The 27,885-nt window shown below is 42.3% G+C and overlaps 1 protein-coding gene across 1 annotated transcript; it reads left to right on the plus strand.

Annotated features, from left to right (window-relative positions):
* Window positions 1-21,189: 21,189 nt before the first annotated feature.
* Window positions 21,190-21,995, plus strand: LOC148033117 (uncharacterized). The gene has a single exon (XM_087682216.1). It carries the CDS (start codon window positions 21,214-21,216, stop codon window positions 21,865-21,867), a length of 654 nt encoding a protein of 217 aa, XP_087538342.1. The 5' UTR covers window positions 21,190-21,213; the 3' UTR covers window positions 21,868-21,995.
* Window positions 21,996-27,885: the final 5,890 nt, after the last annotated feature.

Genomic DNA, 27,885 nt, shown 5'->3' on the forward strand with positions numbered 1-27,885 from the left:
GAAGAATGATTAGAGAGCAAGAGGAAGGCAACATGGTAATTATGCCTCTTCTAGTGGTATGCAAGAGGATGATGGGTTCTTTGCTATGCAACATGCGAAGAAGGGATTGCCTACACAAGGCAAAGTAGATGATGTATGGTGTATAGACTCAGGGGCATCTAACCACATGACTCCTCATGGAGAGTGGTTTGACACATTAGTAGAAGGTGCTCATGGATATGTTTGTGCAGGGGATGGTACGCAACATGACATTAAGCATACAGGTGGTATCATTCCCTTGATGATGTTGCATGGTGATAAGAAAAAGAGCCTATATGATGTGTTACATGTACCCCCCATTACCCAAATCTTGCTTTCTATGGGAAACATGGCTTTAAAAAGTCTATAAGTTAGATTAAATAGACATGGATGCTACATTGAAGAGTATAGTAAAGGAGGCTAACTCATTGCTAAAGGCAAAAGAAATGGCATAATGTTTGCATTGGATACAAAAATTTCAACCTTGAATGCTACTATGCATTCACATGACAATGTTGCAATAAGGGACATTGAGATATGGCATAAAAGGATTGGTCATATAAATGTTCAAAATCTAAAAAATATGTAGCATAAGTAAGTTGTACTTGGACTCCCTAAGTTCAAGCATGTGGAATTGGGACATGTATGTCAATCATGTCGATTTGGAAAGCAACCAAGGCTTCCATTTATGAGGCATGTAAGCACCACTACTAGATCATTACAACTTGTACATTTTGATGTATGGGGACCCTCATAGAATGCATCTCTTGGGGGATCACACTACTATGTGTCATTCATAGATGACTATAGTAGGTACACATGGTTGTATATCCTGAAGCACAAGAGTGGTGTAATTGATGCTTTTTAGGACTTCAAGAGATGTGTAGAGAAAGAATTGGCTTGTTATATCTCATGCTTGAGATCTGATAGTGGTGGAGAATGTCTCTAAATACTTTGATCACTTCGTAGTAGCCCATGGGATGAAGAGCAATCGATATGCATGTACACACCACAACAAAATGGTGTGGCAGAAAGAAAAAATAGGGTGAATCAGCTAGAGCCATGTTGAATGAGAAGAGCCTACCAAATGCATATTGGGTAGAGGTTGTAATGATTTTTTTGTATGTCATGAATCATACACCAATAGTAGGGATACATGAGGTGACTCCTCATGAGAGGCTTTATGGGATAAAGCCTGACATTAGCCATCTTAAGGTCTTTGGATGTTTGGCATATGTACATGTTCCAGATGAGAAGAGGAAGAAGCATGATCCAAGGGCAAGAAATGCCATCTTTATTGGGTATGCACAAGATAGGAACGCTTAGAAATGCTACAATCCTTCTACTCATGAGACATTAGTGTCAAGAGATGTAGTATTTGATGAGTCAAATTCATGGCATAAGAAGAAGACCATCTTGATAGATGATGATGATGTTTGTCAGGAGACTTATGTACATGCAAGTACAAATGAGAGTGCAGAAATTTTTGGGCCTTCTAAAGATGCTACTACATTAGCGAGTCCTTAGATAGGTAGATTGAGAGCTCAACATCTTTATCCACTAACACAGATATTTCAGTGAGAGGGAGAAATGTGGAAAAAAGCCAAAGCCAAACTTAATGATGTTACAGGGCCACTCACTTTTGGTTATGATTCACTTGGCACACTGACAGCTTGGATAGTGAGTTTGGCATTCCATTAGTTTGGCATTTCAAAGAGCTACTTGGAGTGAGGTAGCACACTTGAGCTTGAGGGGGAGTGTTGAGATTCAATCTCATGTATCTTTGTTTTGGTTTGGTTATCTTAGTTGAATAAGGTTTGGGTCATATTTGCTCAACCACAATTGAATATAGGTCACTTTACTTTTGTATGTTTGGTTGTATGCACACAAGTTAGAGTGCCAAAGATAATGGAAGTTTTGATAGGGAGCATGGTTGCTCTCCTTCTTGCCTAACCTTTGACCCTCTCTCTCTCTTTGTTTTGTTTCAAAGAGAATAAGTTTGGCCACACACAAGAATGAGTTTCTTCATTCATTTCTCAACTTATATACATGCCCTTATCCCCTCCTTGGGTGGTCATCCCCCTTTTTGGTCCTCCAGTCTTTGTTCGACCTTTGTCCATTCCTCTACTCTCTTTTCCTCTCCTTACTATTAACATAGGCTTCAACCGGCATCTCTCATTCTTTATCATTTTCATGGAAGGGAGCCTGGCACTCTTTTACAAAATGAATTGTAATGTACGTGGTGCTTTTTGTTAGCATATCACAATGCGCTTATTATTGTGTGCTTCCTTTTATGTTTGAGACTTTTTCCTACACTTCTTGTCTCCAAAATTTTTTGAGTGTGCCTTTCTCCTCCATCTTCTTCTTGCCTTGTGATTGTCTTCCATTTTTTGTTTTTTAGCTTTTATGTCTTGGTCTTCCAAGGGTTTAACATTAAACCCTCTAGCTGGGTGCTAGTCCCATGGCACCTAATGATACATGCTAAGTTTGCAAAGGGTTGATGAGAAATGATGCTTGGGATTGTTGGGGAGGTAGGCCACATTGGGCATGCTCTGTAAAGTGAATTTGAGAGGTTGCCAATGGTGAGGATAGATGATTGGTCAATGAAGGTCTTTGTCTGGGTTGGTTTATCACATCACCATACAATGTTCTTAAAAAGAAAAAGAGTGCACTTCCTAGGGGGTCATGTCTACCTGCCTAGGGGATCATTATATCTCTAGCTTGAGAATAGGGTATAGACCATTTTTGCATGTAGTCCTAGATGGTACTTTTAGGAATGTCTGTCAAGATGATCCCATTTTTTATGTAGACCTTCTTTTTGTCCATCCCCAGCATCCCATAGACATCCCTATTTGTCCTCTTCTCTAGCTTATCTACTAATCCCATGGCCTTCTTCAAAATTTTTGGATTAAGGGTGACTTCCACCCTTCTAGAGGTCTCTCCTTGCCTGATGGTTACTGTCCACTATTCATTTGGGCATCAAAACTTCTTAGGAATTCTGTACATTTGCTATGGCTGATTTCTTGCTCCACCTTTTCTAGGTACTTGGCAAGATTACATCATTCTATCATTTGTGCCACTACCTCTTTGAATGTCACCATTCCTTCCAAAGTGTGGATGCTGTAGTATTTTAATTGAATGAATGCTCATATATCCATGGCTATTTCATATCTTCTCTATGCTCCTCCTCTGAGAGAAGGTGAGCTTGTTGGCTTTATCCTACTAACTTTCCATTTATGTTCCTTTTGCCACACAATAGCCCACAATTAGTTCTCTTTAAAGGGCATCTCTTACACAAAAGGTAAAATGACTAGAAAGATTAGTGTCATATGATGAAGGATATAACCCAAAAATGAGAATTCTCATACCAACCAATCCATACATTTTTACACATTCATTCTTCCCTTTAAAATTCAATTCCTATTTTGAGTTTTCATCCATTTTCCACTTTTTCCCCCTCTCCCTTTGAAGGAATGAAAATCCTTCCTAGGATTGTGGAAATCCTAGTGTATGAGCATTCCAATGCATCCATGGTGTGCCTTACTTTTTCAAGATCTGGTCGTAGAACGTGGGGTTATACTCTAGAGTCGCATAACGGTCCATATCTTATGGGGGAATTCCCACTTGCATGATATAAGTTAATACATCAATTAAGAGGTCACGGAAGTTGAGTCTACTTGCAATGTAGAGTTCCTCCTCCATTAGGATCTTATCCAAGTATGGGTGGAGCATGATATTGCCTTCTAATGGACTATTCCTTATTATGGCTAAAGCTCTAGATGAGGCTTGGGCCACATAGGTCTAGTGATACTACTCATAAGTTTTAATGGCATGTCATTGCTCCACATTGGTCATGAATTGGAAACCCTCTTGAGGCCATGAAATGCATGAAGTATACCACTTGCATAAGAAATTGGACTCAGACTCAACTAATCTTTTGGGTTCAGAAAGTTCCTGTGGTGACATGGGATTTTTCTCTTCTTGTAGGAGGTGATTTAGCATTGGCTAAGGTCTCTTCTTGTAAAATTTCAGTGCCAATCATTTCATCTGCAATAGTGGAAGCGTTAGTAAAATTTTTTGAGATGTTTGCAATCACACCTACTTCACTCTCTTTGGAAGGAGTAGTGAGGGCTTAGGACAAGAATCCCATAAGCATAGAAGGAGGATGTGCTACCTAGACTTTCCTATAAAGCATTGTATTTGCTTGTCATTTTGATATGAGATGAATAAAATGTCATTGTTAGTCTTATACACAAGAATGTGTTTATAGTCCAAGTCTCAATCTTGTAACCTAATTCACTTGTGTAACAGGTCAAGTCCTTGTCTTTGTCCATGTCATCATGATCTTAATCTTCATCTTTCATCCACCATAGCATTTGTCATGCTCTAGATCTCACATCTTTTACATGGCATCAGAGCTTAGTTGGGCATGCCACTGCCTCTCTAGTCTCTCCTCACCTCTGAACATCTCTACCCAACTCACATCTAGCTGAGGACTTCATTTTTTCAACTTCATCTTCAGTCAAGCTTGTGACTCTGTCATAGCCAGAGAGGACCTGCTGTACTTGGAGCTTTCATATCTCATCATAGAGTTCATATCTTTGGAAGCTTCCTTCTAGAGAGTTTTTTTTCCAAAGACAAAGCTTGCTATCACATAACACCTTGACATTAAGCCTCCATTGGCTCAAAATTCCACCTGCAACACACCATTGTTCAAAATTGTACCCGTTGTTGTCGTACTATTAGTGTAGTGAGTATAGGCCACGATTCAATGTGCCACCATAGGGCTTTGGAAGCCCATGAGACAAGCTTCATTTCCATATAAAAAGTTTTAAAATTTATCAAGTATCCAACTCACACAAAACAAAAAACCACGGTTTCCTAGAAACCCTAATGCAAACTCCATAGCCAACTTCTCAAAAAGCTTCAATTTTCTTCATTTTCTCACTCCTCTTGGTAGATTGAAGTCATTGCCACTCTGATTTGAAGATTCCAACAAGGAGGGAAATTTGTGAAGACCTTGGAAGATTTGGAGACAACATCAACACCAAGTTCTTCATTGCTACAGTCTCAAGCACTCAAAGATCTATTGCAAGACTCGAGCCTCAAGGAGGGGAGTTTGGAAGATTTGGAGTAAACTAGAGGAGGTTTGTGAAAGTTCTTAAAAACCTCAAGTCCAACAAGGCAAGCAACACTCAATTTTTCATAACTAGTATCTCTTGATACTACTCATCTACTAAGAATTTTGGAGTTGATTTGCTACTGTTCCTACAAATTCAACATGGGAAAAGACTCTCCAACATCTCCTTTCAAAGGAGTCGGGTTTCACACCTGGAAAACCTGCATCAAACTCAAATTCAACATGAGAAAAGACTCTCCAACATCTCCTTTCAAAGGAGTCGGGTTTCACACCTAGCAAACCCGCATCAAACTCATCCTAATGAAGAAGGGCCTATGGGCCATTACCACTAGAAAATAAAATAAGCCTCATGATGTTGACATGGTAGTCATTTGGCAAAAGGATGATGATAAAGCTCAAGCCATTATCAAACTAGAGCTAGATGACAGCTATATCCATCATGTGGATAATTGTGATGATACTTCACATGATACATGGAAGAGACTTGACACCTTTTTTGGTGCATAGTTTAAGTCATCAAAATATGGTCTCTTGATTGAATTTTTTAGGCTTGACATGAAGTCCAACACATCACTTGCCACACATCTAAATTACATGGAAGGACTTCTAACCCAGCTTACAGGAATCAACATTAAATTGGAAGAAGATGTTTGCATTGGTGTTTTGCTCAAAAGTTTGCCTCCTAAATATAACAATGTATCAACAACCTTAATCAATATGCCAAACCATATGCTTGTTGATATCCATGCATCACTATTAGAGGAGGAAAAGAAGTTAAAAACTAAGATAGAACCAAGCACCTCTAGAGATGAACAAGCATTATATGCTGGCAACATGTACAAAGGCAAGAAGGACCAGCTTTTCTATGGCTTTTTCAAAAGGTCCGAACACATTGAGAAGTTTTTCCACGGAAAAAAAAGGTCCTAGAAGGCCTACCTTGTTGCAGTTAAAGAAGAAGAAGACAATGGAGCAAAGGAAGAAGAAGACCACCAGGAGAACCTCATCAATCCTTCTATTCAGATAGACTTTTTTAGCATTGTATTGCCTAGCCCTAATGCTTCAGACATAAACTTGTAAACCCCTCATGTAGCCTTGTATTACAGCCTCTGTACACTTTGTGAGGCCCATGTTACAACCTCTGGATGTCCACCATGTTTGTGGTACCCACACTTAGACTGCCTCTAGTGTTTTGCCATGTTCACTAGAAGCCCTCGCAAGGTGACACTTAATCCTTTTCTAATGCTCACTTTTGTTTTCGCTCCAACCTTCCTTGTTTTGTCATTCATTTTTTAGCAAGAAGCCACCCCTAGGAATACCAGGTATTGGCCCCGGGTCTGACTCGTCCCCAGGAACCTACCAGGCCTTCGCCAGGCAATGATCAACTGCTTATAAATTTTCATTTCATTTCTTTTCTTTGATAGGGGTTAGAACCCCTTTTTACACACCTTCGTATCTATACTCATCTTTTGGGATGTTCAGGGTTTCTTGGCATCATTATTATTATCTACCGGCAGGCTTCTCTAATTGCCTCACTACTAACAAGAAATCCTAGAACGGCTGCCTAGCAGGCTTAGCAGAACAGGGTCACTAGGACTTCCTTCCAAAATAGGTCTTTCGATGCCTGACAATGTCTTTATAGGAGGCAATGACTACTCCGACCTCCCTCAAACATACTTAGCCTAAACTTGGGACTTCATGCCTTGGTTGCCAGTCCCCAACAAAAATATATCCCCTTGACAAGTACAAATACACATATACAGGAAAGAAAGGTACTCGTAAAGGAGAGGTATCACCTGGATTGGCCACAAGAAGCTTCCATTGCAGCAAAGGCTCCTCTAGGCTCCACGAATCACAAAACCTGTCTAGCACAACACTTAAAATAAAACCCGATTAAACGCACCCGCACTAGACAGGGAAATGGCCCTCTTGGCCTAATGAAATCAAAACAATACTACGCATAACATCCTCCTGGAAACAACTGTGATAGACATCAAAGCATGCCATTCCCAGGGGAACAGGGCTCGTAGCCCTAAACTAGGTGCATTAGATTATGACCCATCCCTCCTGCATATATCGCAAGAGGTGTTCGCATCACATGTCGTCTAATCAGTCTGTGGGTCCAAGATAATAAAGGCAGATGAGTCTCGCCTACCCTCTGCATCACCCAGATCAACCATCGTCTACCAAAGAGGGCATGTTCAGAAAACATACCCCACAAACAACCAGGTCCTGTCTCACCATCAATAGATATATCGGGACAAGGGCCACAATTAAAGAAGAGGTCTTCTTCATATGAAAAATTAGCCAATGAATCGGCAAACTGATTCCAATTCCGTGGAATCAGCTGAAAAGACACTCTATCAAATTCGTCTAGCAGGGCTATGGCAGTATGATGGTACATACAAAGGATGGGGTTTCGTACCATGTACGTCCCATTGAGTTGATTTAAAACCAACTGAGAGTCCCCTTTCACCAATAACTAGCAGATACCACCCTTCTTTGCAATATTCAAACCCATAATCAGGGCTTTGTACTCTGCCATATTATTGGTAAAATTCACCCCGAGATAAGCAGCTAACTTCATGACAATGCGTCGTCGGGGGTCTCGGATGACAACTCCTACACTTCCTTTTTTGCATGCACCCCTGGACGCCCCATCAAAGTACAAGGTGTACGTCCATAAAGGATTTACATATCTTGCCATCCGGAACTCTACTCGTAATTGTGGTAATCGAAATTCAGCATATTCAACGGGTGGACTGTAGGCTCCATCCCTCCATCATCATTAAATTCAACAGGGATGCTCGTCAAAATTTGTAGGCAATGATGGCAGAAGACCTTGATCTCCCAAATAAATGTCCTGCCTTCTTGCTCATTCACCTTATATCCTTTGCTCCACCAAATGAGCTTTCCCTCATGATATCTCTGTTCTAAATATGGGTATTCTAAATAAGGGATCAGACGACCCATTAACCTCTATTACGATTTCCTTGCAGATATTTGATCGATCTCTCCCAGACCTGCTAGGCAGTCATAGTATTAGTGCAATCAGAGATAATAAGGTTTAATCTTATTAAGATTAACCTTATTTTTAAATTCTATCCCCTCAAGGTTAGCTAACAAGACTGTGGACTTATTCTTTCCTAGTCTAACGATCCTATAGGGCCCGTTCCATTTGGGCTCTAGCTTGCCTGAAAATAATTCACGTCGTGCGTCATAATACAGAACAAGCTGTCCTTTCTTGAATGTGTATTTCTTGGCTTTAAGGTCGTGTAGCTGCTTCATTCGACGCTTTGCCACTTCTTGGTGCAATAAGATCTGCAGCTTAAGCTCATCTAAATGTGCTAGTGTCGTCAAGCGCTCAAAAAGTGCGTCTTCATCACTCAAAGAATGATTGATGGCAAACCGAATAGTCGGCAGCTCAATCTCTAAAGGTAAGACACACTCCTCCCCATATACTAACTTAAACGGGGTATGGCCAGTGGCTCGTTTGAAGGTCGTATTATAGGCCCACACTGCCACGTATAACTTTTTATCCCAATCCCGTTTATTTTCCGACACAATTTTGGACAGGATGCCCACAAGCTGCTTGTTGGTGCTTTCAACTTGCCCATTGGCTTGCGGGTTATATGGGGTTGTCTTGTTATGCTTGATTTGCCAAGTCTCTGTCAAGTTTTTGATGACCTTATTCAGGGAATGGGTTCCGCGGTCCGACACTAATTCTTTCGGCGGACCAAAACGGCATATTATCTGCTCTAAAAGGAAACTAGCCGTTTCTTTAGCATCATCTTTCCTTGTTGCACGTGCTTCTGACCACTTTGTGAAGTAGTCAGTTGCTACAATGATATACCTCTTTTGCGTAGTCGACGACGGAGTAATAGGACCCACAAAGTCTATTCTCCACTTCTCAAATGGAAGTATCGCCATAATAGGGGTAAGTGGTCGTTTCCTATTCTCTCGACTATCATGTCGTTGACAAATATCACATCTCTTAACATACGCAAACGCATCCTGGAAGATGGCAAGCCACCAATAACCTGCTCTTAAAGCCTTTTGTGCTGTAAGCCGTCCAGCAAAATGGCTGCCGCAAGTAGAATCATGGCACTCTTCCAAAATGAATGGCACCTCGTTAGGCATCACACATCGGCGATAGATGTCATCAACCCCTTGCCGATATAATGTACCTGCGATCAAGGCAAACTTTAATGCTTGCTGCTTAATTTTCCTTCTCTCAGCTTTAGATAATTCGGATCCCGCCTCTCCCATCGATAAATAATGCGTTATTGCAGCATACCAGGAGGGAATAGATGTCGTATCTATTTTAAATAACAACTCCATGTCACTACCTTCAGCCACAGATTCTTTCGGCTCCCCAAAGTCCACAAGACATTCCACGATGCCTTGCAACCTTGGTGGCTTACTCCTGATTTCATAGTCAAATTCCTGCAAAGTGATCAACCACTTTGCTAGACGATCAGGCGGCTGTAACTTATTCATCAATAATCGAAGTCCCTCCGCCTTCATATAAAGCACGACTTTCTCATAGAGAATATAATGCCTGAATTTCTTGGTCCCAAAGACCATCGCTAGACACAACTTCTCCATGTAGGTATAATTGATCTCGGATAACCCCAGCTTCCGGCTAGCAAAAGCAATCAGGTGGTACCACTTCTCTTCCCAAATTTGGGCCAAACAGCAGCTGATACTATACATGGTGGCTGCTGAGAATATATAGAACACCTCACCTCTTTTAGGTGCTTTTAAAATGGGCGCTCTTGCTAGCTCCTGTTTCACATCCTCGAATGCTACCTTACAAGGGTTACCCCATACAAATGAACAGCTAAAGGACAATAAATTTGTAAGCGGCAACGTTCTTTCTACCAAGGCATTTATGAATCTACGGTAATAACCAACCGAAGACAGAAAGCTATGAACTTCTTTCGGAGTGCGTGGTGGACCCATGGCAACTATAACTTTGACCTTCTCGGGGTCTGTCGCAATTCCTACCGAACTGACCACATGACCCAACAATAGCCCATAAGGTACTCCAAAAACACACTTGCGTGGGTTTAGAGCGATGCAAATTTGTCTACAGCGCTCAAAACGTTTTCTTAAAATGATCAACTGTCTTCCTCTCACGGTGGCAGCCCCTAAGTCATCAATAAACACCTTCAACTCTTCAGGGGATATGTCACCGAATGTCTTATCTGCTGTTCGTTGCCACGAACCAGGCGGATTGCATAAACCAAAGGCCATCACATGGTACGCAAAAGTACTAAATACAGTAATAAAATTTATTTTCAACTTGTCCTCTTCTGCAATTGCCATCTGGTTATATCCTGCAAAGCAATCCATAAACGAATATATCTCCCTACCCGCTAATTGATCCAAAATCTGGTCAATAAATGGCAACGGGTAGTAGTCCTTAACTGTCTGCTTATTCAGCTCTCTAAAGTCTACACATAATCGGATTTTATTATTATTATTCTTTCTGATCACAATCGACGAACACCATTCCGTGTGTTGCACAGGAAAAATCAAACCTGCTTTCCGAAGCTTCTGTAACTCTTCAAACAGTCCGTCCCTCAGTTCGAAAGGCATACGCCTTACTTTCTGTCGTACAGGACGACTGCCCTCTTTCAATGGAATTGTATGAACAGCAAGACTAGGAGGAATGCCTCTCGGCTCATCATAACTCCAGGCAAATATATCACGGAATTCCTGAATCAAGGCCACATAGTCCTCCCTTTCTGCTGTGCTGAGCATAGAACCTAATTTGATTGGCCGCGAATCATCAAGCGTACCAAGGTCTAGCTCGATAACATCTGCATCTCTTATATAATCTTGGCCCTCTATCGGCTCGTTCAAAGTGATCTGATAGATGTCTTCCGTAGTGGATCCCTCTTTGAACTCATCACTCGATGATGTCTCACTGGCAGATAAATCCTCTAATGTCTCCAATTCTGTAGAGGATAGAGGAGCTCTCTCACTCTGCGGGGACTTAGGATAAGCATCAACCACCACACGCTAGGCACCCCTGCCGAATATTAGTCGATCGGCGGGTATATCTACTTGGCAGTCCGCTTGCAAGATCCAAGGTTGTCCGAGTAATACTTGGTAACTTGGCCGGCCTGCAAAACGAATCACCTTAAAGTCCAACATGCATTCTACATTTGCAACAATGACATGGACCTTAGTAATGCAGCCTTCCGGCTGTCTCAAACTATCATCTGCCATTCTGAGAATTGTGGAGGTATCTTTCTGGATCACAAGACCCAACCTTTCCATCAATTCAGAACTCATAATGTTAATAGATGATCCCGTGTCGACAATGGCATAATCTACTAATATCCCATCGACATAGGCTGCAACCCTTGGGCAATGCTTCTCAGCATGCTCGAACCAGTCATCACCAATTCGTGCAATACCCAAAGGTTCCACAATATACCCGATACGTAGGATCTTTCTAAATTCCTTGTGTACTCCTGGGGAAAGCTTAATAAGCTGTAAGAGATTCACATCCGGCTTGACTTCGCAGAGAGAGCTCGCCAAATCGTATTCATGATAGTTCGATAGAGTTCGCTTTTCACGCCAAACCATCCGCTCTTTAGGTTGCTGAACTGGCTTTATTGCCTCTTTCTTAACTTTCACCTTCTTCTTTGGTGGTTCCTTATCAGCTTTACTTTCCACGGGCTTCAAAGGTCCCCCTTCCATGGCAAGATCCAAAACTTGCATTCCTTTGTCGCCTTGTTTAGGGTTTCCGTCGACAGGCTTATCCTTGTCCGCTTCTCTACCCTTTTGACCTCTTGTAAGAACAGCTCGCAGATTAGAGGTTTCAGCATCATTAACGCGTACAGCCTCAATCAAACTAACCCCACTACCACTGGGTAGCTCCTCTACTGTAGTCTTTGGTCGTTGAAGTATTTGTTTAGGCCCATCTTCTCATTGGGAATCATTTCCTTGTGCACGATGATTAATAGGCCATGGCTGCTGACTACCGCGCTGGAGGGAACTGATCTTACTCCAGTAAGTAGCTGCTAAATGGCCAGATTTTCCACAGATGTCACACTTAACATTTGGGCAATTTCTTGGATAGTGTTGCCCACCACACCATTTGCAACTAAACCTCGAAGGTGCACCCTCATCTAGGTATCTACTTCCTATCAAATTTTGTTGTTTTTTAAGGAAGTTAACATCAACGGCTATTTGCCGATACTGCTCCGTAATCATGTCGGTATAATACTTCATCATGTCCTTAACCTCGCCAAGAACATTAGAAGTGCTCGACTCATAGCCTTGGTCATTACCATGTTGTTCCATCGGCCTAACAATTCGATTAGGCACTGGTTGTTGAGCCACAGGCATGGTATTAGAATTGACTGCCTGGCCTTCACCATTTGGAGCCATTTGACTGCCCCTAGGCATCGACATGCTAGGGGGAGTTGGTAGTAAAGGGACATTCTACATCATGTTCCCTCTCCCATTAGGGTTAGCCATCGCTATCCCTTGGCCACTACTGCCATTGGCCATCGCCATATTGTTTCCCAATACTAAACCCATATTCGAATTTCCTCGAGAAGCATAGGTTGCTTGTAGTCGGGATTCCACCTCTTGTGCTCGTGTAATGGCAGTGTCTATATCCCCCAAGGGGACACTACTCAACTGCAGTTGGATATTAAAGTCCAAACCATGTAGGAAATATTGCAATTGGGCAACTGTGGGGATAGGAATAGAGGTGTCCAACTTACGGAAAACCTCTTTTATTTTCTTCGCATAAGCAGGAATATCCTCATGTGGTTCTTGGCGGGTCATGTTGAGTACACGCAACCAATATTGCCCACCCCTTTCAGGGGCAAACTCCCTTCGAAAAGCTCCATAAAATGAATCAATATTCAATATGGTTCCGGCTTCTAAACCATGATACTATATAGCGGCTCTTCCTTTGAGAGTCATGTTGAAGAACATCATTAAATGACCTTCTTCTTGAATGCGACAGTTAAACATCAGCTTTTGAAACTCCTTAATGTGGAGTTCCGCATCTTCCTCAACTAGCCCATTAAAAATGGGTAGCGGGTAACCTAGAGCCGGCAAATCCGTTGTTCCTACTGGAATTGCAATAGGCTGTGCCATGACGGGGATTGGATTTGCACTAGGAATAAGGGACGGTGGGGTTACACCTCCCGCACTTGATGTAGACTGGCTTATGGAAGAAAGGGGAGCACTAGAGCTTCCACCTTCTCCTGACGTACTACTTGTGGCCCCAAGACCACTAGATCCACTCCCTCGTAAGGGTTCAGCACCGCTACGCTTAGGAAAATATCTCCTAAAAATTTCAGCACGTCGCCTAGCTCTTTCGTTTCTCTCTTGCTTTTGGATTTCTGCTAGATGATGCTTATCGATAAATAACGGATCAATCACAGTATCCTTTGGCATAAACTGCTAGTTGGTCCTTAGACAACCAGGATTCGAGGACCGCCACTTTTAAGCAGCTCCCGGTAGACGCACCACTGATGGAACCTAGAATGGGCCGGTACTGGCTCCTGCACTAGTCCGACCTCTATCTCACGCGCTCAACAACCCCACGGCCTCGCGGCCAGGAGCGTTGATGACACATACATTGCCTTCCTAGACATCTTGCATTTGTATTACGTCGTTTGTAGTCCACTCTTCTCTCACCCATTACTCCTCAGAGGGAGTTCCTTGCACATTGCCTAATGGCATGAAGCACAGACATAGGGGGTCCTCCAATGGCCGAGTGCTGCCACCCCTCTGCGACTCTCCTACACCTTGGGGATTAGCCCCTCGATGCGTCGCTCAACATATAAACATTTCGCACAAAATCCACTCAAGGTACCATTTAATCGTATATAGAAATGTACCATTGTCCTTACTTCTCTTTTCCCCAGACCCCACGACTAGCCTATGGCTTAGGGTGTCCTGTCTCTCACTCAACGTGGGTCAAGGTCCTAATGAAAGCAATTACTGTGCATCCAGGATTTATGATACCTTTAAATATTTCCATGATTTATGCATATTGTGGATGCTAAGTGCTCAAACAATTATGAAATCAATATTGTGCACATGCGAAAAACACTCTTTCAATGATTTTCAACTACCGTTCTTATGCGGCGTTGCACGAACCTAGCACCGAGGAAACCCTCGTGCTACTAGGCCCTTATTTTATAATTATTCACTGACCTATATGGCATGCAAACAAAATCCAGCAATCTTTTCATCATTTTACTCCATATTTAGACACATTTTAACCACTCTACCCTCCCATCGATCAAATGTTGCATTGTGGTATAGATTTATAGGACATTTTACCATCATTTTATATGTAAAAAACGGAAAAAGATGTACTAAAACAAGACGGTGGGGTTGAACTGAGGAAAATCCTCATGCTTCAGTCCCTATAAACATTCACAAACATTTTTCTTAATTTTCATTAATTTTCCGCACCCAAAATGCATTTTTTCCCTATTTTTAGTGTTTTTTCTTTATTTTCCTTGTATTTTTTCTTATTTTCTGCATTTTTTAATTACTAAAAATTCAAAATAGGTTATGGGTTGTGGCCCTTAGTTCCTTCTTGCAGCAAAAATGAAAATTTAGTTGGTGTTCCTATTCATCCTTCCATTTTTATGCCCAAAAACATCATTTTCCCTTGATTTTTCATATTTTACGTGTTTTAGTGTATTATTTTGAGTCACAAGATGCATGTTTTTCTGATTTTCTGATTATGATCAACAAATACTCATGGAAAACAGCAACATAAACAATTTTTAGCCCACATGAACAACATTTTATCAATCAAAAGCCATGAAATCTCAAATTTCCTTTGAAAAAATTGAATTATCGCTTATTTGCATATTTCGGGTTTCATGTCCATGGCTGCAAATCTGAAAATTAGCAGCACTTCATGCTCATGACGATCACAAGTCACCATTTCCAGCCCGTGGAGCAATCCGATCGATGCCGGACAAGCCTCCACCATTTTTTCTTCTTCTTTTCTCTTCCCACATGAACTCCCCCTTAGAGGAGAGAGAGGGAGGAGAGAGAAATACTGATTTTCCCTCTCCCTCTACAGGCTGCTATTGACTGCGTGGAACGGAGCGATACGGAGCGGAGGATGAGTGCGGTTGCCTTCTGCAATTGGATCCATGGCTTGCTTGTAAGCCTTCATCACGATTTGTTAGGGGGGGGGCATTTTTTTCGGTGGCCTACAACAGCTGCCGCCCCCCCTCTATCACGATTTTTCATGAAGGGGGGGTGCTCCTTCACAAAGGCACCCCCTCACTTCTCATTTTTGGGCACCTCCCAATTTTTGACCCGGCCTTTTGGCCTTTTTCCCGGCTCCTCTCACATACGGCGTCCGAATCTCGATCTGAAAATTTCTGTGAGCTTGTCTCGGCATCCCGCACTGATTGCCAGCTCCATTGACTAGCACAAGCATATGGAAAAATTACTAAAAATCTGCAAGTGTTGCCCGGGCGTCCTTAGAGCACTTTGACGCTTAAAATCGTCCTAGGTCGAGCCGCCGCCTTTGACATTGGATATTTTTCCCTTAATATTCATAATTTTTAGCTATTTTTAAGCACTTCCCGGCACCAAAATTCCGCTATCACTCTCCCTCTCCCTCTCTTTCTCTCCCTCTCTTTCTCTCTCATTTCCTCTCCTAAAACAGCAAAAATAAAGTGATTTAAACATTGGGAGAGGGAGAGAGAGAATGCACTCTCCCTCCCTCTCCCTCTCTTTCTTTCCCTCTCTCATTTCCTCCCCCTCCCTCTCCCTCTCCCTCTCTTTCTCTTTCTCTTTCTCTCTCTCCCTCTCCCTCTCCCTCTCCCTCTCTTTCTCTCTTACTCTCTCGTTTCCTCTCCTAAACAAGCAAAAAAGAAAGTGATTTAAACATTAAACAAGCAAAAGGGAGAGGGAGAGAGAGAATGCACTCTCCCTCTCTTTCTCTTTCTCTCCCTCTCCCTCTCCCTCTCCCTCTCTTTCTCTTTCTCTTTCTCTCCCTCTCTCTCCCTCTCCCTCTCTTTCTCTTTCATTTCCTCTCCTAAACAAGCAAAAGAGAATGATTTAAACCTTGAACAAGCAAAAGAAAGAGAGAGGGAGACTCACCGATGAGATATGGCGAGCGTGGGGCGGCTTCTCTTTGCGATGAAGGCTCCTTCTCTCCTTCGCGAACAACGGCGGCGGCGGCAATTCTTCTTCCTCTCCTTCTCTCACGACGGTCGCTCTCTCCCTCGCTCTCGCTCTCAAAACTCTCAATGGAGCAAACAAGAAATGAAAACCGCGCTCGGTTTCGGCTGCGTTTTTTCCCTGCGGCCCGTCGCTATTCATAAATAGCGACGCTATTAGCGACACAAATAGCGACGCCAATAGCGACGCCGTTATCTGCCGTCGCTAATCGGCGTCGCTACTAGCCCAAATCCTTGTAGTGTGCTCAAATTAAAAGAGAACTTTGAGGAGTTGTAACTGCATTAAAGTGTGATTGGGAGTACTTCATGGGTGCACATGTAGTAGTTGAAACAGATTGTCTTCCACTTTTGGGCATGATTGCCAACTGTTCCACTCCCGACATAGCTATGCTAAGATGGATAGCCTATATTAAATCCTTAAATCCTGATTTGAAACATATTGCAGGAAGAGATAATCCAGTTGTGCTGACATGCTTTCACGTGCCAAATATAAAGATGAAGAAGAGATGATGGATGAGGAAGAAACAGAGTCTATATTTGCTGAAAATAATGCTGTAATTGTAGGTTTAAATCTGAAAACAGCAAGTATAGCTGTTCCTAATGATGGTACAGCTGTCATAAATATAGGTACATCATTAATTACGGCAAGTACAATAGGTACAGCTGCTGTAACAGAATTTACAGTAGCAAAGATAGAAGAAACAACCATGGAAGGACGGTGGGCAACTAAAAGACAGCATGCTCAATGTTTTGTTTTAGTTTGTTCTCATTTTAAAGAAGGATATTATGAAGATGATTTGCTAAAAATTGGCCAATTCCTGAGCACTATGACAAAGAAGGAAGATTGGACTAATGAAGAGTTCAAGAGAATCATGAGAAAGGCTTATGGCTTCTTTCTCAAAGATGGATACCTTTGGAGGCATGCAAAGAAGAAAGGAGGAGCGCATGTTTGTGTCCTAGGAGACAAGAAGACTCAAAGACATGTCATGCAAGAATTTCATGAAAGCCTATTGGCTGGCCATGGAGGCATATGGGGCACTTTTGCCAAAATAAAAGAAAAATTTTGGTGGCAAAATATGTATAAAGACATTGAGCATTTTGTTGAGACTTTTCATGTTTGTCAAATGTACTCTATGGTTAAGCATAGAGATGGGCCTCAGCCTACCTTTCCTTTATCTATTCATTACAAATGGGTTGTTGATATAGTAACCATGCCTACAGGAATTTGGAACATGAGATATCTAGTGCTTGCTAGAGAAGATCTCACAAATCAGGTGGAAGGAAAAGCCTTGACAATAAAGACCACTCAAGCTGTTTGTAGATTTTTACTTGAAGAAGTGTTTTGCATGTGTGGCTGTGTTGCCAAAGTAACTGCTGATAGAGGAGAATTGGATGCCGATGAGGCTCGCCATTTCTTTGCTCAATTGGGAATCAAACTATCTCTTACATCAACCTACAATCCTGAAGGCAATGGCAAGAGTGAAAGAGGTCATCAAACTGATTCTCAAAGCATTGGCAAAGTCTTACAGAGGGAAGATGAGAGAATGGCCTAAAATGCTTCCATTCGCATTATGGGCTGATAGAACTACCCATAGTGTAGTAACAGGTTATATGCCGGCTGAACTAATATACGAGCAGCCACCTATTATGTCTATTGAGGAGCCTATTATCACATGGAGTATCTTGCCTTGGGATGAAGGCATAAATAGAGAAAAGCTGCTGATTTTGCGCATAAGGCAGCTTGAAAGAAGGCCAAGCAGCCATTGAAAGGCTGAAGACAGCAAGATTGAAGAATAAGAAGAGGTTTAACAAGCATCATCGACTCCGTCCAAGAGCTATTCAAGAGAATGATTGAGAGCCTGGACAATCAGTATAGTGCTCATAGGAAGCTAGCCAAGCGATGGTTTGGGCCATATGTGGTGAAGGTGGTACATGATAATGCTACTTACACTTTGGCTGAAATGGATGGAACCATGGTCAAGATACCAATAGCTAGCAAACGTATCAAGCTCTTCAAACGAAGAGAGTCTTCTACTTATGATCTTGATGACTTGGATGTGAGCCATCTACTTGAAGACAAGGAAGATGAAGAAGATTTAGAGGATGAAGATGAAGATATGTCAGAAGAAGAGCCTCCTTAACCTACAATTTTATGAAATGGCACATATTAGAGAATGTGCAGGTTAGGAGGGGGTGAATGTCAAAGAGTTTTCTGTTCATGATATAAATCATAGAGTTCTTATGTTTGTAGAAGAACTTCATTAGGATTCACATGAGAAACTTTCATACATAATTTTGTCATTATTTTCCAACATTTGACTTAGATATCATTTAATCTCATAAGTTCCTTTGTAACTTGATATGCAATTTTCAGTTTGTATCATGTAAATTGACAAAAATTAAGTCTATGGGGACCCTCAACTTGATCAACAGGAGATAATTGATAGTCTACAAGTTATGTCACATTGGTTCATGAGGAGTATTTGCTTGGAAATCAAGAAGAGTGCCCAAAAGTCCACTTGGTTTGTATGGGACCTGGAATAATGGACTTGTGTGACTTGTAAGTGACCTAAATGGTCAACTTTTGTGTGGAAGCTAAAGGAAGAGCAGCCCGCATTTTTCGGTGCAATTTTTGGGCCTGCATACCTGTGGCAAATGGAGGGAGAGCTGAAGGCTATGGTGCATGCTCCAAAGCATGCAAACTCAAAGCAAATTGAAGAAAGAGAGGAGATACAAACAAAGAAGTTGAGAGTCTTTCTGGCCCATCCATTTGGTATCACAAAAATGAGTGGTATGACAGTCCATAAAAGGAAAAAACAGAGATAAAGTATTCAGCTTGCTCTTATGTACGTTTTCTTCCATTCTCTTACCGTATTCAAGGTCCATTGAAGCCCTTCTTGTGCCCAGGTACTTGAGTGACTTTGGGGGCAAGCAAAGGGGAGATTTTGGAGGTGTATGGGGCTATTTTGGACTGCTAAAACATGTCATAAACAGGGCAGCCCACTATTCTTGTCTTCTTGAAGGGAAATCAAGTGATCTATGTGGTTACAAGTGATGGTATTGACCTCTAAATATCAGGGCTTCATTTGAGAGTGATTAGAGAGGCTTATTCTTGAGATTATGTGCATTTTTGGAGCTTGTTTACGAGCTGAAAATTATTGTTTTAAAACAGGGCTGAAGTGAATTAAAAGCTTTGACAATGCATTTCATGAGTTTTTGATCTATGTCTTGGAAGTAGTGGAGTCTACCACTCAAATACTTGTATCTTGGAGTTGTTGTTCATTGGCATTCATGAAATAGAAACTGTTTGAGCTTGCATTTGAAATATGTATTTGGATTAAATTTGAGATAAAATCTCTATATGTATTGGTCTGTCAACCTCATACGCATTTGATGTAATCAAGTCAAAGTCTTTAATTCCATCAATGTAAGCTAAGTATATGAAAAGGCTTGAGGTCTTCTTCTCCAACTGAATCATCTCTCAAACCCAAGACCTATCAAACCCCATTCTTTTCTCCCTCTCCTAACCTTGAATGCCTCACTCCTCTTCTGCTCTAAACCCCGGTGGTAGACCTTCGATCCCCAATATGACGACAGCGCATAATAATAGAGCTTGGAGCATGGAGGCTAAGGATTGAGCTTGCTTAATCTTGCATCTTGGATCATGGAGCTACCAGAGTGCTTGAGGGAGGTGGTAACTCGATCGAGCATAGAGGTAAGCTCACTACACTCGTAGGTGTGAGAATGAGTATGGCTATGGGAGAAGTAGCCATTGCACTTGGCTTGAAACGCTTACAATAGTAAGCCATCCGTGGGTCTTAGCAGTCGAGCAAGAAGCTCCCACAAAAAACATTCAATCCTTTCATATTTTTGGCTCATACTTACTACTTCTCTCAAGGAGTGTCATTTCTTGCTCATATGATAGAATAAGAAACCAGACACATGCAAGTCAATTTGACTTGTGCCAGTCTCGATGGAGTCCAACTACATGTCATGTGGCTAGGTACCATTCATTTGAATTCCCTTTTTTAAGGAACTTTTGCCAGTTGACCGAGTACCTCTATTTTTTATGATACTACATTTCAGTTTGTAAGTTGAGGTGACATGTCTTTTAGGTATTCGTCCATCAATTTGCATGCAATGCGATCTCTCCTTTGGAACCCAATTTTACACGTCTATCTCTCCTCTACGAAGCCACAAGGCATTGATTTGAACATGATCGACCTGTGCATAGATGTTGGTGCTTGAAACCATTTACTAGCATACACAAGTTGATATACTTGCACGTGTCTAGGCTATTAGTGACTAGTTGTTGCCAAGCATCTACAAATAGTGCTTATGAAATGTAGATGTGATGGCAATTTGCCCAACTTTCTGATTTAAATAAAAGGATTCACTAGAATGAGAAGTAGATTTAGTGGAAACTGCAAATGTGAAGGCCACCTATAGGGCCCCGGAACACACCAGTGTGTTCACTATGTTAAGACACGTGTAGTTGACCATGTGAGGAATCTTACCCCTTTGCCTTATAGGATATTGCAAATCGATGGGGAAATGTAAAGAAAGTCACGAGGAATATGTTCCATGTGTCCATGTCGTCTTTACATGGTGGCGGAATGATTTAAAAGAACATACTTAATATTGGGATGGCAGCGGGCTGCTGGCGGGCGGCAAAGAGAGGGATGGGGGCATGGGCTACTTTATACCGTGTATTGTTCTTCTCGGCTGTAGGTTGATTCAATGAGGGCTTGCCAACAAGAAGATTATGATTCTTTATTCGGATGACGGTTGGCCGCTACAAAAGGACCGGCGCACAAACTGCAAAGCGAGAGAGAGAGAGAGAGAGAGAGAGAGATGGCGGAGCTCAGCCAGCAGCACCAGAATTTTGTGTTTGCGCTCGTTCCCGCAGTGGCGCAATACACGGACAGAGGAAGCCATGCGAGTAAGGACCTGTCCTGTTTCTTCCACCCTTACAAGCCAGTATACTACGAGGGCAGGGAGCTTACAGGACGACTCGGGCAGCGCCCGCAGAGTGGGTACTCGGACAGCTCGTTAGTGCTGATTCTACTGGAGCTAGATCCAGCTGGCCAACATGATACGGTGCCCATCAAGGGGGGTGCCGACTGGTGGACGCTTGTGTGGAACGACAGAGGCAGCCGCCTCGCCGATGACTTCAGCGTGTGGCAGGTGAAGCCCGAGCGCATCCCAAGCGGCTACGTCTGCGTCTCACCTTGCTTCTTCAAGAAAAAGACGAACGGCCAGGGGTCGTGGGAGCCCCCCTCCGACGCGGATGTGCAAGGCATGGTGGCGTTCCGAGAGGCACGCTTGGTGAAGCATGTGCCGGGCAACCAGTTGATGAAAGTCTGGGACGATCGTGGCACCCATGCCACCGCCGATGTCTCCATTTACACCGGCCCCGACAACTTCGGCCTCTTTGCCTTCCCGAATTATAGTCCTCCTGCCGGCGCCACCTTCCCCGTCATTAATGTCACGCCGTCCGTCCCCTAGAAATTTTTATTTATGGCTCTCGATTTCATAGTATGACATCACGCATCAAGTACCCTATAACTATGTCTTTTTAGAGAAGCTTTTAAATTGAGATGTATTTGGAAGTTGGCACTACGCGCTTAGGATCTCTGGAAGCAAAGGTAGGTAGGGCACTTATAAAGCTATGTTGTCTAGACTCTAACACTCTCCCTCCTCTCTCATGTGATGCACCTACACTCGTTATTCATTTAACACGACACGAAAAGGTAACACAATATGTGAGAGCAAGGTATACTCTTGTATTATTCAATCAAAGAAACGGTACAACATAGGCACATCCCAAAACTACAACCTTGTGACGCCGCACATAAGAGGGTTCACCACTAGGAATAGGGAATCACACGCAGAGTGGAAACCAAGTAGGGCGGCTCTCAGAGTTACTACTACTCCCTATATAGGTGTTTCCAGTAGCAACACCATGGTATAGCTACAAAGCCCTTACACTCACTCCCGCTTGCTGGATTGTTGTCCTTAGCAATCTAAGGATAGCGCTTATTTTGACTCATCCGAGATCTTAACATAGCTTTTGCTAACAAGCTGGCTAGTGTATGCCGATCTAGGACTTGGTAAGACATTTGCGAGGTCTTAACACAATCTATGCTATCAGACTGGTCAGTTCTACTGCACTAGGACTTAGGGGTCTTAACACAGCTTTTTCTAGCAAGTTGGTCAGTGTCTGCCCATCTAGATTGGGTAGGGGGAATTTTTGGTTTATTGTTTGGATTACCATGCAAGTCCACCTTTGACTCAAGTACATTTGAGGAGTGGAGTCGTTACTAGTTGGGCCTATGATTTGAGGACCATTTGTTTGTGAAGGCTCAATGGGTGTTTGGAAGATTGGTGGGATTCTCCTTGAGCCAGATGATGGCGAAGACGTCTTTGCCACATTCGCATGCCTCTGCTTCCGAAATCCAAGTGGCTTCATTGAGAGGACACCCATGCCACTTAATGAGATACTCAAGGTATCCTTTTTGTTCGCACGTTGAAGGAATGCTTGTACTTCGAAAGGGAAGTTGGAATGGAGCATTGGTACGTGCCGCGCCTATCGGTTGGTCGGGGTAGAACCTCCATAGAAGACGAGAATGAAAAGTATTATGAACACAGATACTTTCTCGCAAGTCGAGTTTGTAGGTGACTTTATTCAGCACTTGAGTGATGCGGTAGGGTCCATAGTAGCGATGATTGAACTTGGGGCTCATATTCTTTGGCAGTGACATATTCTTAGAGCTGACCAGGACCATGTCACCTTTAGTAAAGAGTACGACCTTTCTCTTTTTGTTGGCTTGCTCTATCATGGTGATTTTGCTTTGTTCGAGGCTTTGCTTGGTCGCTGCATTCTAGTCTCTCCATTTCTTCAAGAATTCCTCTCCATCTTGATCTTCAGCTTTGGTTGCTCTCGATGCTAAGGCAAGGGGTGTGATGACTTCTTTTCCTGTGGCCAATTCAAAGGGTGTGTAACCTATGGCGGAGTGGATGGAGCTGTTATAGTAGAAGTCTAGCACATTGAGGTATAGGGCCCAATCCTTTTGGTCCACCCCAATGTAACTTGTGAGATAATCTTCAATACCTTGGTTGACTCTTTTTATTTGCCTATCTGTCTCAGGGTGGAAGCATGATGAGAATCACAACTATGTTTCTAGGGTCTTGAAGAGTTCCTTTCACATGTCACTCATGAATCTCCCATCTCTATCTGATACTATGGCTAAGGGTAGGCCATGTAGCTGGAATACATGTGTAAAGGAGAAGGGCTACCTCTTGGGCATTCAATGGTGGTTTGGTAGGGATGAAGTGGGCTTGCTTGGAGAAGTAGTCCACCACTACAAAAATGATGGTGTATCCATGGGATTCGGGGAGATCCACAATGAAATCCATGCTAATTACATCCCATGGGCAGTTAGGTACTGGCATAGGTTGAAGCAAGCCAGTTGGCTTAGAGCATGCTGCCTTGACAAGTTGGCAAGTAGGGCATGTCTTGATGTAATCAATCGCTTCTTCTTTCATGTTGGGCCAAAAGAACTGCTTCCTAAGGGCCTCCCGTGTCTTGCTCTGTCCCTTGTGTCCTCCTAGTTTTCCATCATGTATTTCATGTAAGATGAGTTTCTTCAGCTCCACATTGTTGGGGATATACAATCTCTTTCCTACATATAGGATGCCCTCCTCAAGGGTGTACATTCCTTGTGGTGTCTTGTCAGCTTCCACATCTTGTATAATTTTTTGTGCATGTCTCGGTCCTCTTCCAAAACTTCCTTCACTAATTCCATGAAGTTGCTACTGACCACACTAACGACTTTCAAGTCGGCCTTCCGGCTTAGGGCATCTGCTACCTTGTTGGTGGAGCCGGGCTTGTGTTTTATCTCCAAGTCAAATTCGGCTAGGAAGTCTAACTAGTGAGCTTGTTTGGCCAATAGCTTGGGTTGGGATTAGAAGTATTTGAGGGAGATGTTATCGATGAAAACTTCTATGTGTTTATCTTGAACATAGTGCTTCTATTTTCTGAGGCAGTGGATGAATGCGAGCATTTCTTTCTCATGTGTGCTCCACCTTGTTTCGGTATCTGTGAACTTCTTGGATTCATAAGCTATGGGGTGGCCTTCTTACACCAATACACCCCCAATGCCATAGTCGGATGCATCTCTGGAGATCTCAAAGGGTTTGGTGAAGTTGGGGACTTTCAAGACAGGGGTTTGACTCATGCATTTCTTCATCTGTTCAAAAGCATCCTATTGCTCACTACCCCATGTAAAAGTATTATCTTGGTGAGGTGGGATATTAGGGATGCGGTGATGAGGCTGTAATCCTTGATGAAACTTCTGCAAAATACTGTGAAGTCGAGGAACTCTCACACTTCCCTTACAATCTTTAGTATGGACCATTTTTGGATAGCTTCCACTTTCTTGGGGTCCACTTTGATACCATCTATCCTACAATGAAGCCTAGGAATTCTAACTCTCTTACTGCAAACTCACATTTTTCTGGTTTGGCATATAGCTTATGTTGCCACAGCTTCTAAAATACTAAGCGTATGTGTTGCTTGTGTCCTTCCAAGGTTTTGCTATGGACTAGTAGATCATCGATGTAGATAATGACAAACACATCAATTTCGGGTCTAAAGACTCCATCCATGAGGCCACAAAATGTGCATGTGCCATTGCTTAGCCCGAATCCTAAGACTAACTACTCAAAACTACTATATTTGGTGCAAAAAGCTATTTTTGGGATATTTTCTTCTGCTATGCAAATCTGGTGGTATCCTGACCTAAGGCCTAAGCGGCTAAAGTACTTGGCTCCGTGTAGCTTATCTAAGAGGTCCTCCACTAGGGGCATAGGATATTTGTTTTTTATGGTCATTTTGTTAAGGGCCCTATAATCTACATATTCTAAGACCCCCATCCTTCTTCTTAACAAACAACACTAGGGTACCAAAGGGGAATTTTCTGGGGCAAATGAAGCCTTGTTCTTCTAATTCATGTAGATGTTTCTTCAATTCCATGAGTTCTGTGTGATTCATTCAATAAGGAGCTCTGGCCTGGTGGGGCAGATCCTGGAATGAGCTCGATTTTGTGATCCACATCTCTTCTGGCTTGGAGCCCTTTGGGTAGTTCTATCATCATTACATCTTTAAACTCCTCGAGTATTTTGGTCGAATCATACATAGATAGACCATGTCTCCTTTCTTAACAAATTTCTCCACTTGCTTGGCACTGCATGTCATGATACGTGGTCTAATGGGGTTCTTGAAACTGTGTTTCTTGGGTTGGCCCCCTTTGTTGGTTTATGGGATTATAGTGTATGGTTGGGGATGTGAAGAAGCAGAGTTACAGCATTGGAATGTGTGCATAAGAGGAAGGAGAGAGCTCAAAGTACAAGAACAATATCTGGTTTACTAAGTTGCTTCAAGTACAACTTGGGTACACTCTCCCACACATGATAGTGACCCATAGGCTGTTTATATAGTCTCTGCGAAGCTAGGGTTAGGGTTTCCCCTTCTCCTAAGGCTATTCACACCCATCTGCCCTCATACACCCTTGCTTACAGTCTGTCCCTATGCATATCTTCTAACACCCCCCCTCAATGCAAGGGTGGCATTGGATTACAAGGCATGTAAGATGTCCTCCCCCCTTTGAACAATCGGGATGCCTTTATAAATCAAGCTACAAGAGTGTTTTTAGGTAGATGGTTTAAAGACTCAAAAAAGTCAATCTTCAGATGGATTGCAGGCATAATTGGCCACTAGTTCTTTGGGTACATAAGGAATGTTGGGGCATTTACTAGTGATATGCCATGTCTTCTTGCATTTATTACATTTCATTTTCTCGGGATACTTCTTCCAACAATTGTTTACAAGATGTCATTTTTTCTTACAGAAAGAACATCTAGTGAGAATTGTATGTACCAATACTTGATCACGGGAAGTTGAAGATGCCTGACTGTTGCTACCTTCTTTGTGGTTCCTCTTTTCTTCATCCAAACAAGATTGGATGGTACTTGCCAATGTAGGATCTGGAATGTTGGTAAGAGTGGTTACAAGAGTAGAAAACACCTATTTTTACTTTGAGGAGAATAGCAATAGCATCTTCTTTATGTATTGGATCTTGTACTAAGGCAAGCTGTGCCATAAGTCCCTTCATGTGAGAGATGAATTTTCCCAAGTCTTCTCCTGATCGATATTCCAAGCTAAAGAATTCAATTTTAAGGAAGATTTTAGTATTTTTACCGGTGGCTCCATAGAGCTTTTCAAGCTCATCCCATTTTTCTTCAGCAGTATTTAGTTGATCAACATGATGAATCAATGACTCATCTAAGTGTAACATGATGATTTCTTGGGCACATTGGTCATCCTCTATATCAACTAGATTTGCAGAGTTTACATCTCTAGTGCCTTGAATGAGAGGCCAATACTCTTCCTCCATCATCTTTGCTTGATAAGTACTTGCCATGGGTGGAAATCTTTGCCATCAAATTTTCAAATTTGAGGATGGACATCAGCATATGTTGTGGCCATTGGGAAGGTCTTACCACTTGCTAGAATAAGGGCAGTGTCTAGTCCCTTACAAGCTTTGCCACTAAATGCGGAAGCAAATCAAAGTTGTAATGAGAAAAAAGGCTAAAAATCATACATATGTAATATTTCAAAATATGACTTTGGTGGTCCTTTCTTATGGGCAATATTCTTCCAAGGTTTAATGGTATTTTTAGGCTTCAATGATTTGAACCTAGATTGAACTTCGGGCTCCTCCTTGTGGTATGGCTCAGTGCATGACCCTTTTGTCGAACAAGGACGGTCTATGATTTCAATGCTTGTTGTTGATGATTCCGAGGAGAGTACAATGACACTCATCCCTCTAATTTCATTGACCAATATACTTAAGAAAAAATCACTCAAGATATGCAATACACTTCTAGTGAATGATGGTCTATGTGTTTATAGTTGTACACATAGCCTTACAACTTGAACCAAGGTACTTAGTTGTTTTAATTTCCTAATGAAAAACATTCAGATTATTTAAGTATTAGCAGCAATGATGATTAGCAAATGTGCCTTAGTGCTTACAAGCACTCATCTGTAGCTCATGTCGCTAGAGATGGTAAATGTCAGTCTTAATGAGCTTGATGATGACCCTTCGAGTAGAGGAACCTCTAAAATGAGGTTCCCAGGTTCATAACTCACTCTGGAAGAGTTAACTCAGTTATTAGAATCACTGTCGATGACCAAACATTGAAAAAATTTGAAGATGGAAGAAGCTTGAAGCTCTTGGCTATGGCTGCCATAGACTAATAGTTAGGGTTTGGCTTATAGCAACTAGCAGAGATGGAATTTCTTCAAACCCTGTTAGAGGGAGATGGCTCACTAGGGGGGCTATGAAATCCCTATGGTGGCCCCAATGAATGCACCCTCGTTAGCAAGCCCAACAGCACGCAATGTCTTGCCTGCAGATCTACGCCTATTTCTGTGTTTTTTATAATGCTGCTCACGACGAC

The sequence above is a fragment of the Lygodium microphyllum genome, chromosome 7, assembly GCF_053477565.2.
Source record: "Lygodium microphyllum isolate KBCC chromosome 7, Lygodium_microphyllum_v1.1.10, whole genome shotgun sequence".
Lineage (NCBI taxonomy): Eukaryota > Viridiplantae > Streptophyta > Polypodiopsida > Schizaeales > Lygodiaceae > Lygodium > Lygodium microphyllum.

Coding starts and splice junctions, on each gene's coding strand:
- LOC148033117 (XM_087682216.1), top strand. CDS start 21,214: ATGGCGGAGCTCAGCCAGCAGCACCAGAATTTTGTGTTTGCGCTCGTT.